The sequence below is a fragment of the Melanerpes formicivorus genome, unplaced genomic scaffold, assembly GCF_026170545.1.
Source record: "Melanerpes formicivorus ecotype bairdi unplaced genomic scaffold, bMelFor1.0.p_v2 SCAF_12, whole genome shotgun sequence".
Lineage (NCBI taxonomy): Eukaryota > Metazoa > Chordata > Aves > Piciformes > Picidae > Melanerpes > Melanerpes formicivorus.
The window spans coordinates 5189079-5207530 of NW_027142364.1; the positions used below are offsets into that span (position 1 = coordinate 5189079).

General features: G+C 38.7%; 1 protein-coding gene across 5 annotated transcripts in view; it reads left to right on the top strand.

Moving 5' to 3' along the window:
- Positions 1 to 18452, top strand: part of NAALADL2 (N-acetylated alpha-linked acidic dipeptidase like 2) — a 519424-nt gene that overhangs the window by 463468 nt on the left and 37504 nt on the right. For all 5 annotated transcript variants that reach the window (XM_068145027.1, XM_068145026.1, XM_068145030.1 and 2 more), the window contains one exon: positions 13265 to 13358. In XM_068145027.1, coding sequence (XP_068001128.1) covers positions 13265 to 13358 — 94 coding nt within the window. The remainder of the gene's footprint in view (positions 1 to 13264; positions 13359 to 18452) is intronic.

An 18452-nucleotide genomic window follows, 5' to 3' on the forward strand; every position in this document is an offset into this window, starting at 1 on the left:
AAAGAGGAAATTCTTGGTGCTACAAAGCCTTAATTTAGGTCTGAAACTCTACTGTAGCTGTAATTTTAGCATACACAAGTTTGAGATGAGGTTTTGATCTGTGTACACAAGTACACACATTCATGCACATGTCCACTTAGAATAAAATAGAATAGAATAGAATAAACCAGGTTGGAAGAGACCCTCAAGATCATCGTGTCCAACCGATACTGTCAGCACTCCTACTCATTTGTTCACTATATATCTGTGCCATAATCTGCTGCACTTCTTCAAATTGGGGGATAATTTACTTGGAATTTTACATAATATGGGGAAATTATGCTGAGTACACACTGTCTGACTGAAGTATGCCAAAGGATATTGTTAAGTATTTCCCTCTGATAAATTTTCATTCTATTGTATATCTAAAAATCCATCCTTTTCTCCTCAGCCTCATGACCAAACCACGTGTCTGCATTGTAATCTTCTCCTGTCTTGACACATTTGCCTTGCAAGTCTTTTTTCTCCCTGCAATCCATCTGTAGTGTTGTTGCCAAAATGATCTTCTTCAGCTGTCCTTTTAATCTTGCCATCTCCTCTTTCAGGAGTTCCCCAGGCTCTTGTTTATGTTGTGCAGCAAATTCCAACTTGTTTTTCTTTTTAAAGCATTTGTGTTTTTCAAGCCCCTGCCCTTCCACTCCACAGCCTCTTCAACAACATCCCTTTCATCATCTTCTTTCAATCATGAGATCTTCATCTTTGTTATTACCTGTCAGGCAAAAGTTGTCTCCTTTTTCATTTGCCCATATTGAGATCTCTTCTGATGAACTCATTTGTTCCGGAAAGTTAATCTGAAACCGAAGACAAGCAGGCATACAGCTCAGCCAAAACAAAAGCTGTAGAATGAATGGTGGGATGAAAAGCTAAAAATGTATGATGTTTACCAACAAGATGAGTCCTGAGCTTGGAGTTCTTATGGCTTACCCAATAGTCTCACATAACCTGTGCCTTTCACATGCCACCCTCCTTCCTCTTTGTTGGATTCTGTTGCATAAGTAGAGAAGACAAGAAGCCTTTAAGAGTAGATGTCTTTGGAATTTTCTGAGTCCTATTACAGTTTTTTGGTGCTCAGACACTAATGATGATTGTGAATAATGAGGTATGTAAAACAGGTGGTAGCAGGAGCAACCATGGGTCCATACTGCAGGTAAACACTGACTTGTATTTTTTTTTCTCTTAATAGCAACTGCTGTCATTTGAGCGAGCAGTAGGATTTCCTGCAGTGTTGTAAGGTTGCTTTTAAAATGTGCCTTTCTATTTAAACTTTGTTGTTGCCCTTACATCATGCTGCCTTTATAATTTTAATACAGAGCCCACATAAAGATAGGATGCAGTGGAATGAAGTAGCCATCATAATTTGACTATTTTCGTAATGGGCATGTTATTACAGCCCCAGAGGTGTTAATAAATCTCAATTTTACCTTCAGATAGTTTGAGCTGTAGTGCTAGGGTTACTTATAAATTTCAAGGGCCACTCTATAGCACTGGACATTCTTCTGAGTTTTGTCCCTCTGTTTATATAAGTATTCTGTGCTGAGAAACATTATTTGTTAGATCTTTATTCATTGTTATTCAGGGACAAGTTTGAAAGGTGAGGGTATTTCTTCTTCAGGTAAATTGGTAGCCTCAGGAGCATTCCAGCTAATTATAAAGTACTCCAGTAGGTTCATCAAACTGACCTGGGATTCCCTAAGGCTCAAAGAGTTTGTCAGACTTGGCATTTCCCCCAAGCCTGAGGGGAGATTGCTCCATCCCAAACATATTCATCTTTAATTAATGTTTTCTTTTTAAAATAAAACAACCAATCTACTCCCACCTTTATTTGTTAAGTTATACTAGTTAAAAGTCTAACACAAACTATTTAACAGTGTAAGAGGAGGAAGTTTGCCGTCTCCTTTTGAGGTTTGAATTTCAAATTATTAATGTAAGTCAACTGGTTACTTCACATTCTATATATCTTGCACAGTGTATACTAAAGATTGAATATTCTCATTTGAAAAGTAGTATGAAAAAAAAAAAGATAAATAAATCAGTAATTATGTCTTTGAATTATGGTACTAGTATGATGCTTAAATACCTTTCTGCCTTGGTAGCTACTATGCAAGTAAATCCAAAAGCAGAATCTAACTCCTAGTATAAGTCACTGCCTAACAAGGAAATTAAGCCTCTCTGTGGCTATTGCAGTATATCTTGGTGTCTGGAGGTGGCCTCAGGATATTATCCATCCAATTCTCCCCTGAAGTGGAACTGTCTCTGTTAATGTTTATGGGTCTTTCCTATGAGCTATATACTACAGAACTGTGTGTTTTCAGTTTCCATTGAATCCTCAGCACTGTGGTTCCCTAGTGTGTCTCCCTTAGGGCTAGTCTTGTCATGTTTAATGAACTGTCAGTGCTCCAATCCTGACTGATTAAGGGTGACCTAAGTAGGAAACTTTGAGGTGCCTTTGCATCAGGAGGTGATGAGAGAAAAGAACAATATTTTCTCTACACCACCATTAAATAGCTTTTTCTGAGAGGATAGGTAGACTTTAATGTCTGATGCTCTCATGCATCTTTTCATTGTGCTTATTCTCTTCTCTCTATGCTGAACTGACTATCCAAGCTTCCCAAGTTCCTCAAGGAACCACTGTCTCAACCCCTCAGTGATGCTTTTCTTCACGTTCTTCAACTCTCAGATTCAATTTATTCCATCCATTGTCCCTGGTTATCCCCCAGTTCCACTTCTCATTCTCTAAGGACTGACTGCTGCCTAGCACACATTCTTCATTCAGTGTGGCCACTTAGAAGACCTGATAATTACATTCAAGCAAAACAAAGTATGGTTTAAGTCTTTTGTTACAGCATTTCTTCATCCTCTTCTCACAACTCTTCACAGTCAGGTCTGACCCATTAAAAGTCATGCTCTACAATGAGATTTAAGGATGCTGACATATTAACACATCTCAGTGACCTCATATCATGATGGCCAATGTTGAAAAACTATATAAATGAAGCAGAGATAGATGAGGAAAAATAGACAAAAAATCTTTTGTCAGGGTAAGGGAAGGAAAAGAATAATGCACATCAAGGAGTACAACTGTAGGTACTGAAGCAGATTATATGCATTATTTTAATTAAGTGTGCCTAATAGTACATATGGTTTCCTTTGAATAATAATTGCATGCTGATGAAGAGTGATTAAAGACTTGTGTGGGGTTTTTTTTCAGGAGTTCAATTAAATCCATTTCTGTAAAAGGGGAGTGATTAAAAAGATGATATCAAGGTCTACACTGAAAGCTGTGGTTGAAGCTTCCTATTGCAGTTTTCTCTATTATTGCACTCACTCTTCTGATGGCTGTTACATACTTTTTGACAATGCCACAAGTTTCAGACTGAGTCCTGCAGTTGCAGCAGAACTGGCTTTATAGAAACTTAGCAAGTGCTTGGATGTCCTTGAATGTATGATCCTGGGATTGGTCCAAATTCAGGAAGGCTCTTGGTTCATGCATGTATCTTGAAGCATGTAAAAAGACACTTTGATTAAGTAGCGCTGTAAGACAACATACTGTTAGCTAGACTGATCTATATTTCTGTGGAGTGCTTGTGAAGCTGGGTGATTAAATGCAGACTTGCACTGCTGCTTATTTTATCTGCTAGTCATTACTGCCTGACTTGTAAGGCGCACAGGCCAGCAGGACCCAGCCAACTGTCTGGCAACTGTTAACAAAATTATCAATTATCTTGCTGAGTTCCATTATCTTGTGCTTTGATTAGCCTGCATCGTGCGTAAGGAGGGCTGGTCGTGCTAACATCCTGGTTGGAGTCTTAAACACATACATAAATCAGGGAAAGGTACTGATAGTCATGAACTGGTAGCAAACACAATGAAGACCTTTAGTAGCATGGAAGAGCGTGATGTCCAAGCTGTTAATCACAGCACCCTGTGTTTCCATACCAGGACACAGGAATCTACAATGCTATATCTTGTTGGTTATTTTGAAATTACAATTACTTTTTTACAACTTTCCTTCATGGCTTAAACTAGAAATAATATGTAACATTTCTGCCATGCGCACTGTTAGCTAGCTGCGTGTTTTACCTTTCGAATGTCTGTATTACCCCTGAAAAACAAACAAACAACAACCAAAAAAACCCACCAAACCACAAAACTTTGTGGTTTTGGTACAACTTCTTTACATGACATAGTCACTGGAAATCTCTGTATGGGGAAATAAATTTTGCTATGTGTTTTATTATATACTTCTCTTTCTGCCACAACAACTGCTAAATCTGTTTCCTCAGAACTGCCTCTAACCAGCTTCAGGCAGTTAACATCGCTTCTTTAAAAAGGATCTAGCACTGGTTTCCCACTCCTCCTGCTATACCTGAAGAGGGCCAGAGAATGAAAGCATTAAAAAGGTCACTTTCTGTGCAATGATGGCTTCTTGGTCTTTGGGAAAGCTGTATGCAAATTATTGAGCTTTAAAGCAAAATTTTCCTCTATTTGTCACTCTCAAAGTCTGCAGCTGGTAACCAGAGCAACATGGCTTTAAAGTCTGAGATAAAAAAAAAAAAAGCATTAACACTTGAACTAAATGTTAGAATTCTCTTTCAGAAGTCTAGTGTGAGGGTTTGTAATGATGTAAAGATTTGTGTTGTCATAGTATGACCTCTTCACCCAGAGCTCATGAAAAGCAGAAGACATTTCTGTTGTACCCTTTTGCATGTTCATAGCTATGCACACTAGGGAAAAGTCCAACTTTTTTAAACAAGATCCCACTGGAATTTGACATACATAAATATGAAATACATCATTATACACTCTTCTCAAGAGTGTATAATAAGCATGAAGCATGTGCTACTCACATGCTTCAAAGATGTGCAATTTCTGATTATGTGCAGAAAAATAAGAATGAAGTACTTGAGAAACTCCCCCTTTCTAGCTACACTTCTATACAGGCCCAGCTTCTTATGTGGGTGGTGCTTTACAGTTATCTTCATGGTTTCCTGTGCAAGCATTAACCCTGTGTATTCAGCGCAGGCACAAAGTTCCTTCACCTCACTCAAAAGAAACCAGCTTGAGTACAAGTTCATTGATACAGTGCCAAGCCTAACTCAATAAAGCTATTATCTTGGAGGTAGAGTTAATAATCTCTGTTCTCTGCTGTGGTAGTAACTCATGTGTGAGAGCTGCCACAACGGACCAGACTTCAGCCCTGTTCCCAGGCTCTATCTGTAGCTAGTGATGAACACCTCAGAAGTGTGTTTCTCCTATGACCACAGTTAAAGTTAGAATCTGGAGTATCATTTTTAGTAGTCAGCAGTGCAGTCTTAGAGATCTTTTTCAACTAAAATGATTCCATGATTCATTCTATGATACACATGATTCATAGGAATGCATTTATAGATAAATATATATATATATGTTTATATAAATATTATTTAAAATGTAGGCATTTCTAGATGTAAACAGAAAAAGCAGAGATAAGCATGAGATCCTTTGTGTGTGTGTAAGCAGTTGAAAACAGTGGGATGACTGATCCCTCCCAGCTGTGAAGGAAACCTGTAGAAACTGTACATTCAGTGCTCTACACGGTGTATAGTTCTACGCTAGCTAACAGATTAGATTTAGAGCAAATTAATCTCTTAAGAGAATATTTTTTACCTTAATTTCTCAGTGCCTCAGAATCTCATCATGAGCTGTGCAGAAAATGTAGCATGATCATGTAGGTACAGATCTTTTGTACTCCAGAGTGAACTGCCCATGCTACTAAGATTCTGGCATATTAAGATGTGTAACTTTCAAGATGCCTAAATGTGTCACCATAATACAATTAGTTAGGTAGAATACATGTTTTGTTCACTATCACTTTTCCTTCCCAATCAGTGTTTTCTATACTGAGAGTAAATAGAACAATATTAAATGATGGAGTAACAGTGTTGACGTAGTTTTTAACATTAACAAGGCCTCAGATACAAGTCATACTTGGTCAGAAACAGCTATCTGCTCTGAATTACTATGCTTTAGTTCACCTACTATAGCCATAAGCTGATCGTACTCTTTTCTCAGAGAGCCCTCTACTGACCTAAAATGCAGTGAGCATCAGATACCCCAAACTATCTCCTGACTTGTCGTGTAAATACGAGTCCTGGTGCCAAGGCAGAGTTCAAATGTTCATTAAGATCAAAACGACATGTGGCACCACCAAATTTTTAAGAAGCTCTGAATTTTCACAAGCTGACAGCTTTAGTGCAAAGCAAGCGTGTTTGTAACCAGTTTTCTGTTTCTTTGTCTAATCAAGGGACTGTGCTTCTTCAGACAATCAGAAAGCCAAAGAACTGGTTGTTTTTTTCCTGCTCTTGTCTCTGACTTGCCTTTTATGAGTCAGCTAGCTTTTTTTGAGGGGGGTGCTGATTATAAGAAACAATGCTGTAGGCTGATTATGCAGGATATATTTTTTTTACAGTAAATTGAGATCCTACTGTCAAAAATGCTCATTAATTTATCATCAGTCTTATGATTACTGCCATTCATCCAGTAGCACTAACTGTTAAAATTGTGTTATTGCCAGGAAATCACAGATTTCATTTAAATGCACTCAATTTCTCATACTTAATAAAAAAATAATATCTGATAACAAGTAGGAAGTTGGGGTGGAGGAGGGCAACCATCAGCAAGGAAATTCGTCAAATTTGCCTGTGTTATCCAAAAGATTTCTTTAATTTTGCAGGATGGAAGGCTGATTATTGCAGCATTTGAGGCTGCTGATGTTAATGAGATTGTTAATGTTCTGTGAGGGGATCTTAATATATGCAGAGATTTATTTCCTCTTTACATGGCTGTGGACACTGAAACCATCGATTTTGTTTGGGTTAATGTCAAAATATCTCAGCAGGTCACCCTGCTAGTCAGTACATGTGGAAAGAGAGACCCCTTGATGCAAAGAGATGAACACCAGAGATGAGGCAGTGCAACAGCCAGGCACAAAAGCCAAACCTTTTCATGCGCCTTTACAAGAAAAAAGAGGGAAAACAAGTTATTTTCAACACACTGCTATTGATCCCCCTAAATAGCACAGTATCCTTCCATCTTTCCTCATCCATGAACCCCCATGGATAATGTGTAAAGGGGAGATGCAAGGCACAGGAGCAAAATAACTCCAAAAAAAATAATACCTGGTGTCAAAGGAAGTTGAGGCTCAGAACTCCAACAAGTTGCCCAGTATCATACACAGAACAATTACAGGGATTGTTTGAGCTGGTAGGGAGCCTTACATGCAGAGGTCTGTTGAATCTGTAGCTGAGAATCTGTACAGGTCTGCTACACTACTTTATCTTATCTGCTTCCCAATATGTGTTGTCATGTTTTTGGTAGATCAGCTGCCTTGTTTGTGTTTAGGTTTCTCTAAAAGTGCAGAGGTGGCAGTAGGGTAAAGTGCTGTTAATATTCATGGAATAAAACTATGCCATAAATAATTTTTTAAAATTACAGAGTACAGGAAGGAAGTAAAAGTATGTTGCAGAGGTATATGGCCACCATACTGCACCACTCAGTTTTCAAATATCTGTCTATTTGATTCCAGCAGGTAAAATTACAATGCAGCACTACTGAAAAGCAGTGTTCACAAAAGGATAAACATGGCAGTTTACCTGATATTTTTTTTTAAGTTATGTCCTTTGTAACTTGGCATATGAAGAGATCTGAGATGTCTGTTTAGGTTTTAGCACTCTTAATGTAACTAAAAATGTCCTAAAGGCTCAACACATACACCCACTGAGGTTTACATAGCATGCAGGCTTGATATAGCACAGCTCCACATTTCACTAGACAAAAAAAAAACACCACCAACCCAACAACAACATAAAAATCCCCACCAAACAAAAAAACCACCCCAAAACCAACAACAAAAAACAAAGCAAAACTAGCATGTGAGCTTCTCTGTTAAAGAAACTGCCTGCACACTATAGCTGATGTTTATTCTAGCAGATTGATCTCTATCATGCATAATATTTTCATATCTTCCTATCCACTAAATATGTTTTCATTTTATTCATCTTACAAGTTTGTCATCATATGACAGAATAGAAGATGGGTTGCCATGCCTGTGTTGTCTGTAAAACCAGATAACATTTAAGAAGTGTCTCTGCAAGACATGATCAATAACAGCATGCCCCAAAAGCAAAACTGAATCTGTGTAAAAAAGGCTGAGTGGAGCTTTTCACATTTTTGTATCCTGAGTTTTAAGTATTCAGCTTTTTGCCATTTTTTTTTTTTTAACGTTGCGTGCCAACAGACGTGCTTTGAGTTGTTAGTAGGCAGCTTGGATACTTAAAGAAGCAAGCTGCATTGAAAACTCAGTTTAACTCACTGAAAAACCAGGTGTCACCTACTCACCAGAAACATAATTTCTGTCATGAACCCCTCCCTCGACTCCATTTTAGTCAGTTTCCTTATTTACACTGTGAAATGACTGAAAAGAGAAAGTATACTTATAATTTACCTAGATGTATTGTCTCTATTTAATCTAGTTGTTATTTATGGGTCAAGCTTGTGGAGAGAGGTCCAACTCCAATGTATGTCCCTGAGAAATTACTTTAATAGTGAAATGAGATTCATAAGTTGGGTTGAATTGGAAGAAGAGATAGTCCATAAATGAGTGGGTTATAACACTTGTATCAAGGGAAACATAGCCAGCAGGTCAAGGGAGGCGATTCTCCCCCTCTACTCCACTCTGGTGAGATGCCACCTGGAATACTGCCTCCAGTTCTGGGGCCTCTATTACAAGAAGGATCTGGACGTGCTGGAAGGTGTCCACAGAAGGGCCACGAGGATGATTAGAGAGCTGGAGCTCCTCTCCTGTGAGGACAGACTGAGGGAGTTGGGGCTGTTCAGTCTGGAGAAGAGAAGGCTCTGAGGAGACCCAGTCTGGAGGGAGCCTACAAGAAAGCGGGTGGGGAACTTTTTCAGGTGTCAGGTAGCGATAGGACTAGGGGGAATGGAACAAAAATAGAAATGAGTAGATTCAGATTGGATGTTAGGAAGAAGTTCTTCACCATGAGGGTGGTGAGACACTGGAACAGGTTGCCCAGGGAGGTGGTAGAAGCCTCATTCTGGGAGGTTTTTAAGGCCAGGCTGGATGTGGCTCTGAGCAACCTGATCTAGTGTGAGGGGTGAGGGGTGTTCAAACTAGATGATCCTTGATGCCCCTTCCATCCCTAACAATTCTATGATTCTACTTTGGAAGAGAGAAGAACCTGTGGTTTCATGTAGGAAGTGTCATGTGATACTAAATAATCTTTAAGTGCTGCACTTTTAGAAATTGCTTTATTGGAGTTGTCAAGATTTTTTTAGCTTTTGGGATCTGTGTGATGGCAGAGAAAGGCAGAGAGAATCATTGTTTCCTTCATACAAAGGTGTTTTCACTTCAAGGTAAAAGACCTTGAAAAAATGTTGCCTTGAAATATGTTATTTTGAATATTCTGATTTACTATGCAATATGCAGAAAAACTCTGCAATTATTTTTTATATTAATATTGATCTCTAAAATACTTTTAATGTCATTAAATACATTTTGGCTTACTGAAGAATACCTTTCCCAAAGCCAAGCACAGTGCATGAGTTGTTATTTTTTTCATTGCAAATTGTATGAGAAAAGCCTTTCAGAATCAGTTAGTGTTTGAAGGATACATTTTTCTTTATACTTGATAACTGTGCAAATTTTACATCAATTATTGTGTGCATCGTGTGTGTGTGTGTGTGTGTGTTGTTATGCATAGATGTTATTTGAGAAGCTGTCTTTAGTGTTATAACCGGTTCAGTGTGGGAATAGAATCAATTATGCTGCTTTAGCATTTCACTTCATCAAAAAAAACAACCCACCAAAATAAAATGTTGTCTTTACTCTTTGCTAAGTTATTCTTGCATTTAATAATTCAATAGACAGACTGAACCATTTTTCAACAGGGAAGAGGGGGCAGAAGCTGGTCTTTATGCTCTGTGTGTATTCAGTGTTGTACTCAGGGGACTGGTATATCCAAAAATAAGACTATAAATAAGAAATCAGTAGCCTTTTCTGTCTTGCTGCGTTATGTGGGTTTGATATATGCTTCTGCAGCATTATTACTTACTTGCTCAAATCAATGCTCTGAGCTTTCCTCTCTGTGATTGATTTCTTCCAGATTAGCTTGCAAAGTATGTGATTTAATAAACACCACTGTTAGATGTTTACTGGCACACGCAGGTCTGCAATATTACATACGGGGATGCTATATCCAAAGTGCTTCAGTCAGTCACAAGATTTTGATGGAATAGAATAGGGTAGGGTAGAGTAGAATAGAATAGAATTAACCAGGTTGGACAAGACCTTTGAGATCATCGAGTACAACCTATCACCCAACACCGTTTAATCAACTAAACCATGGCACCAAGCACCCCATCCAGTCTCTGCCTGAACACCTCCACTGACGGTGACTCCACCACCTCCTGGGGCAGCCCATTCCAATGGCCAATCACTCTTTCTGTGAAGAATTTCTTCCTAATATCCAGCCTAAACCTCCCCTGGTGCAGTTTGAGACTGTGTCCTCTTGTTCTGGTGCTGGTAGCTTCATTTGAATAGGAAAGAGCAAGCAACCTTGGTTTTATGTAGTCAAAACCAAAATAAACTTACTTGAAAGAAATAGAAATAAGGCAAGAACTTATAAAAATCAAGCCAAATTCTGTAGGAGATGACAATTAAAAGGAAAAATGCTTTCTGTTCTCCTTTTTAATGCCACTTTCATGCCTCTTAAAAACATCTTTTTCTATTTTATTGCATTCTTAAACATCACAGTAACAGATTGAAAAGTATCATGAGCACTGTTTAACTATAGATGTCCCTCCCTAAAATATACCTATGAATATGTATCTTGCATTACTTTTTAGTGAAAGTTTTTGCAGAAATAGGGCATCAAGGAAGAATGGAAATGTTTAGTGTGCTATAGTGCTGTTTAAGATTCAAAGGACTTGGACTCCATATAGGATGCTTCCTCTTTGACAGGATGTTATTTCATTGCCACAGTTGGTTGTTCATAGTAACTTAAAGGTTGTTTATGTCTTGGGCAACTGTATCTTGAAGGAATGCTGTGCAGGACAAGGAAGAACTTTGAGTGGCTTCTGGACAATTAGAACCAGCTTTTTTACAGTTGTATATGGCTGGATTAAATGAAGTTTTGGATACAGTTTTTCACCTAACAGTTTTAGGTTTTGTGTTTCCACAATCCCTCTCTGATATGCCTAAGACCAAAGTTTTCTGTTCTTTTCAACCCAGAGACTTCTGTGTCATCACAGGTAGAAAGTATAATGGCCTTCAAGCATTAATGGCTTATGCAGTTGGGCAGTTCGGAAAAAAGCTTCATGAGAGGTTACTGTGTAATATTTTAACATAGATGTTCAAACACTGTACTTTTTGCTGCCTTCCTTCCAGTTCATTCTTAGTTATTTAGGTTTTGTGGTAATGACCTGACATATCATTATTCCTCCCTACTTTTTTTTTTTCTTCTCACTGTATATATGATGTAGTATTTTTCTTTATGCCTCTGGCACTGTTGTATTCTCTAGAGGTAAATCTCAAGAGCTTCACAGTATGTCTCTGCTGAGGTGTAGATTACAGTCTAATATAAAATCATCGAATTGTTAGGGTTGGAAAGGACCTCAAGGATCGTCCAGTTCCAACCCCCCTACCATGAACAGGGACACCTCACACTAGGTCAAGTTGCTCAGAGCCACATCCAGTCTGGCCTTAAAAACCTACCAACTACCTGGGCAACCTGTTCCAGTGTCTCACCATCCTCATGGTGAAGAATTTCTTCCTAACATCCAATCTGAATCTGCCCATCTCTATTTCTGTTCCATTCCCCCTAGTCCTTCAGTCTTTGTACCAGATCAGCTTGTGTCTAGGTCAGCTTCTTAATACTTTCCTAGAAATGTTGGGGTTCTATTGATGTTGCTCCAGGTAATTTATAGTGGTTACAGTATCCTGTTTTCATACACTGTTCTGGGAGATGATTAACTTTTTCAGTTGCTCTACTATTGTTTTTAATATTACTTAGGATTGTTGTCTTTTCCTGCTACTTTGTATTGTGGAGTTAGGGTTCTGCTTTCAGCACAGCAAGTACCATACTGCATTTGAAGGATAGGTTGGAAAGTATTGTACCATATGATTCTACTCAGTCTACGTTTTTATCAACACAATCACCATCACCTGCAGCCATCATTATATTCTAGAACACAGCCCTACAGCTGCTTTTTTCCCCTCTTTTTTTCCAATATCAAGATATGAAGATGATGAATGGAAGTTGCTTGCATGTTTTTGTCAGTGTGCTTTTATAGCTCCCATGGACAGTGACAGACTTGGCAGCCTAGAGACTGAAATCCTCTGTTTAATCACAGGCTAGGTATAGTACAACAGAAAGACATAGTTCTATACACAGTCCCTGTAGCATGTCTAAGCCTTGAGCTAGGGAGCCTATCTTCCATAAGTGAAAAAAGCACTCAGGCCAGTCAGTCCCTCCTGGCCTTACAATCTGGAACTGTGGAAAATAAGCATTCATGCCACTGAGTTCTGTGACAGGTGCTAATGTCTCGTCTGGAGTGAACTGAGAGTGCCCTTTCACCCATTTGGGAATTTCTTTCTGTAAGTTACTGAGAAAATGCAGGTTCTATCCAGTTTGAAAGTTGTACATCTGTGTGTATGAAGTTCTCACGTTTGTCTTCAAAAGGCGGTGGGTGTTCAGGTCAGCTTGCATTTAGCCACCGGCTCGATCCAAAGCTCATTAATGTATGTGATGTTTGGGTTTTTTTCCATTTGTGTAAACTCTCAAAATCCAATAACTAAAACCAGAGAACTAAGTAACGCAGTAAACCTCATTGCTATTTTTAGAATGTTGTGATGTTTTCATTTGAAACCAAAGCAAAACTCAAATCCTTCAGAGACTCCTGCATTATCCTAGGTCCACAGAAAAAGTACTGAACAGAATTCTTTTGAGTGGTCACAAATCCTAATATCTTACCATTTTTGTAACATTTTATTTACAAAGCAAAAGGCCTAGATCCTATTTCTTTTCATAAAGATGCATTTATGGGGTTTTACTCATTTTCCCCTCATAATCCCATGTAGTGAAAGCGAGTATTATTCCAAAAGAAGTGTTGGCTAATAAATCTGCTAGAAGTTATTTGACTGTTTTGTGGATTTTCTTGTATTTTTCAGCTAACAGGACAAGTGGCTTTGCAAATCGCCAGTGAACCAGTTTTGCCCTTTAATGCCCTGGACATTGCGTTGGAAGTTCAGAACAATCTTAAAGGTAATTTGTGTTAGAGCAATACTGTTTTGCATTAATACAGGGGGAGGGAAATGGATCTTTTGCTGCTTGACACCAATTTGTCAATTTCTACTTGAATATTAGCCAGTGATTTTACTAGTTAAACAGTGTCATTATATAATGCTAAATAAAACACAGTTTTCCTTGCTAAATAAAGCCATAAGTTGTTTATGGTTTGGTTTGGGTTTTGTGGTTTGTTTTTTTGTTGTTGTTGTTGGTTGGTTGTTTGGGGGGTTTGTTGTTGTTGTTTGTTTTTAATGTTACCATGTCAGTTAAGCACTAATTAGTATTAAAATGTCATAATTACAGGTAAAGATGACAGTTAAAGATAACACCCTTTATGACTGAACCTGACTTGAATTTTCTTCAAGGCTTTGCAAGCAAGAGAGTGCCTCTAATCCCATTGTTATTTAGCTCCTTAGTCTTCACAATCATTATCTTTGTTTTATTTTTCCACTAACTCACCCTGCTGGCTGAGCCTGCTAACTTTTTTTCAGACATGATAAAGCACGATCATTTACCAAGGCACATTGATTGAATTGGTTAAGCACTCATACTGAAAGCTCTGTATTTGAAACTGATCTTGCATTTGGGACAGTGGGTTGGGGTGAGAGATAAGGACAAAAAGGTTCCTAGTTAGAAAGCAGACGAGTGTCTGTTAACCTGGAAATAAGGCAGATATAATTCTCATAGATTCTAGATCAGATCCTGTGTGCTAGATGTAGGATGAACTCCTTGATATGTGACTGCGCCGTTGAGACTGTGAAGCTATTACTGATATTCCTCTTAGCTTCTCATTTCTGGCTCTTTCTGTTGTCTTGTAGCCTTTTAGGGCTTGATAAAAGAACAAGCATTCTGCAGTCTTTTTGTCCTGTTTTGACAACAGAACCCAATGCAGCAAATAGCCCTTGGCTTGAGCTGCTTAAGATAACACGGTTAAAAGGTGCAGTTTTGAAGTTGTGCATTGCTACTGTCTAAACAACAAAGGAACAATAATCCTTCTTAGCAATTATTTAAAAAAAAAAAAAAAAGTCTTAACTTCAGTCCTGAGGACAGAGGAGGAGAGGAAGTCTAGATTCTCTCACTATCTAAAGCTTTCTCTTTCGGTGTCATCTGTCTTCCTCCTCCTATTCTGTCCCTTTTCCCTTACAGTTTGCTCGTATCTTAGTAACTGTTTGAAAGTAGACTGGATGCTGAGAGCACATAAGAGGCTTTGTCCTTGGATATTAAACCTTTTGATTAGTTATCTGCCAAATTCTAACATGATTGTGTACAAACTGAGGTATTTCAGAAGCTGATGTTCTGGTCAGAATTCAATGAACTTAAAGGAGTTGTACATCCCTGACAAGACCCCCCACGAAATATAAAAGACTACTCCAAAGCATGCCCTTGTTAGGACCTCACAATGGAAAAATGTGAGATAGGTAAAACCATTTCATTATTGCCTTTTCTCCAATCATATCTCTGTCATAGATTACCCATAGTGTGCTAAGGCCTTTCAACAATAATTTTTCTATTTATACATTTCTGGCTCTCTCTCAAGCTGGTCTGTGAAATAAAGATGGACATTTTATAAAGTTGCACCAAAATTTTACATGTAGTTTAGCAGAATGTGACATCTTCTCTCAAAGTGGAAGATTTTTTGCAGTCTTCAGGTGTTGCCCCTGCAATTCATTCACTCCTGGCAGTATAAAGTATCACTTTTCTGTAATACACATTCATAGAAGTATGATATTTTTTCTTTAATCTTTGCCATCCATCATTGTCAAGATCGAGGAGTCAGCAGGCTAGTATTGGTCTGAAATCAGTGAGCATCCAAAAAGACAAGTAATTTTAGCTCTGTTGTGCCATGTGGACATTGTTTTATTTCACTCTAAACACAGCAGGGAATAATCATCAAATAATAAGTGTGTCTCAGGCTGTATTTCTTCAACTGTATATGAGATGTCTAGTTTTGCTCATCTTTCTTTCTTTGTTTGGAGTAAAAGGAAATTTTGATTTAAGCTGACTTTTTTCCTCCAACTTCAGTGAGGTCATTTATCGCCACAACTTTAGGGGAGGAAAAACTATTTTCTGGGCTCTAGGGCCAGCAGGATAAATTTTCTCCCAGCTGTTCACTTTGGAGTTTTGTTTAATGACTTTTTTTCATGACTTTCATGTCTCATTGTCTCTGACTTGTGTCTAATATCACTTCATTTTTATTTTGGAAACCAATAAGACAATGGTTCTTTTTCTGCTTACCTAAATGAGAAGCTGTGTTTTTTAACATGGTTCATGAGTTTCTTCATTCTTCAAAGTTTTGTGTTGTCTTAGATTTCTAGTTTAAACGTGCATGGTCTTAGTAAACTGTTCCCTTCTCTAATTTGGTGCAAGCTATAAATGTAGAACAGGGAAGGGGAAATCTGCAAGATTTATTAGGCTTGGTTTTCTGCTTCTGGGATCTGGCTCACACATGTTTTATTATTGGACTTTCTTACATTCTTGAAGTTAAATCATAAGTGTAAATACTTGAGTCATAATTTTTCAGTCTCCTGGATGTTCTCACATAAGGATGTCTGTGTCTCAATATTTGTTAATGTGGCATTTTGCTTACATTTCCAAAGGATTTAACTCTGTAATGTGGTGGATGACTGTACTGTGAGCTCAGCTAAATTCAGTGGGATGCTACTTAGGATGTTATAAATAATTTCTTACATTGCAGATAGAGTAGGTAGCAGGTTATAGGGAAATGTCATCCCTAACATATTTACATCTGGCTCGAGGCCCTCAGAAATTTGGGGAAATAGCTGTTAAGTGACCTGTGGCATCATGGCCTGCATCAGAAATAGTGTGGCCAGTAGGAGTGGGGAAATCATTCTGCCCTTGTACTCAGCACTGGTTAGCCCACACTTTGAGTCCTGTGTCCAGTTCTGGGCCACTCAGTTTAGGAAAGATGTTGAGTTGCTGGAACATGTCCAGAGAAGGGCAACAAAGCTGGGGAGGGGTCTTGAGCACAAGCCCTATGAGAAGCTGTGGGAGCTGGGGGTGTTTAGCCTGGAGAAGAGGAGGCTCGGGGGAGACCTTATTGCTCTCTACAACTACCTGAAGGGAGGTTGTAGCCAGGAGGAGGTTGATCTCTTCTCCCAGGCACCCAGCACCAGAACAAGAGGACACAGTCTCAAGCTGTGCCAGGGGAAGTTTAGGCTGGAAGTGAGGAGAAAATTCTTCACCAAGAGAGTTGTTAGCCATTGGAATGTGCTGCCCAGGGAGGTGGTGGAGTCACCATCTCTGGAGGTGCTCAAAAAGAGATTGGACATGGCACTTGAAGCCATGGTTTAGTAGTCATGAGGTCTTGGGTGACAGGTTGGACTTGATGATCCTTGAGGTCTTTTCCAACCTTATTGATTCTATGATGCTATGATGATTCTATGTGTTTTTTTCACTTGCACACACCAGAACTCTTGGAAACAAGCTACTGCTTTACCTCAAAGGAGCTGTTGTGACTGGAGAGACATTATTTGTGAATCTGCTTATAATCTGAGGTTTAATAGGAAGCCTCATAGTCATAAATTACATGAGGTGGGTTCCAAGTCCCTGGGGCTATTCAGGCTGTTTCCTGTCTGATCATAGATGTGATGTTTTACAGAAATTAACAAATAGGTGAGAGTTTGAAATATTCTTATTACCTACACATTCCAGTCGTGGTTTTGTGCCTTTCATACACTTGAAATGAAGACCCACTGCCACTTAAATCAAATCCCAGCATATCTCTCTAGACCTTGCATGCTATGAAAACCCAATTTATCTTTTGAGATAGGGGACAGTCAAGATGTCAAATCCTGTGTGTGAATGTGTCAAATGGTTCTTTTAAGCACTTCTATAAGAGTATTTTCTATGTCTATGCAAGCACAAATGTATGTAAGTATTCTTCATGTATTTATATACATATTTTTATTCAAAATGTATTTATATTGTCCACGGAATGCTTTTAAAAAGCAGTGTGCCATCTGGACATGCTCTTTGTAGCCTTTCTCATGCTGGGTTTCAACCTTTTTAAAATGTAGTCTTTATTACAGCAGTCCTCAGGGACTGATGATGGAGGTGCACATTTGCTCCTGGCTCAAGAATAACAAGTTCAGTCTCATGGTTCACAGAAATATAGGCAACCAGGTTTCATGCCAGCTGTGTATCTTGCTTAGGTGCAGGTGACTGTAGAATCTGATCTTGCTTGATTATCGCAAGTCACTGGGCTCACCTAGATTCATGCAGACCTTTCAAAAATTGGTGTCTGTTGCCCCAGCATTAGGTTGTGGCTGAGTAGCACTAGGCACACATGCTAAGATTCCTTTGTTATGGATATCACCACATACTGCTGAAGCTCCTAAGCGAGTCAGATAAGCTCTAAGCCATCTGTAATAGGTACTGGCCAAGAGAGGCCTATGAAGACAAATCAAGTTTAGTGTAGGTGAGATTTTCAGGTTTTCCCTGTAAGAGGAGGGCATGGGCTGTGATTTAAAGCTCTTTGGCTGACAGAGGGTCAGTTGTGTCTTGCTTCTTGTGAGTCAGACCCTTGACTCTCCCCAGAAGCAACGTTTTACAGATGTTAAAGCAGTTGAAGTACTTGGGGTGATAACAGCAGGCAGAGCTAGAAGTTTTAAAATAATCTGGTTTATGAAAAGCCATTCCCAGGAAAGTCTGCATGGCTTTTCACAGCTCTGGCACAACCCATATGTTTCATAACATCAGTCTAAACACTCCATCCTTGGAAAAATCAATACAGAAACATATCTGTCATTTACTTGATGACTGTATACTCATTGCCTAAAGCTATCTGCTAGTGCTCAGCTTGACATCATTTTACCTGCTTGACCACATTTCCCTGATCACTTAGGGTGCTTTCTGCATCTGTCCGTAATGTTCAGAAAATTTCCTTCTTTAATGTTCACACCCATCATTCCTGACTGCTGCAGAGGTCAAAAATGTGACAGTTATCTGGATATGCAACAGAAACACCTTCTTTGCTATGAGACACTGACATCTTGTCTTCAGTACTCTTTCAAGGATATTATATTTTTGTCCTGGCAAATCTTTCATCAA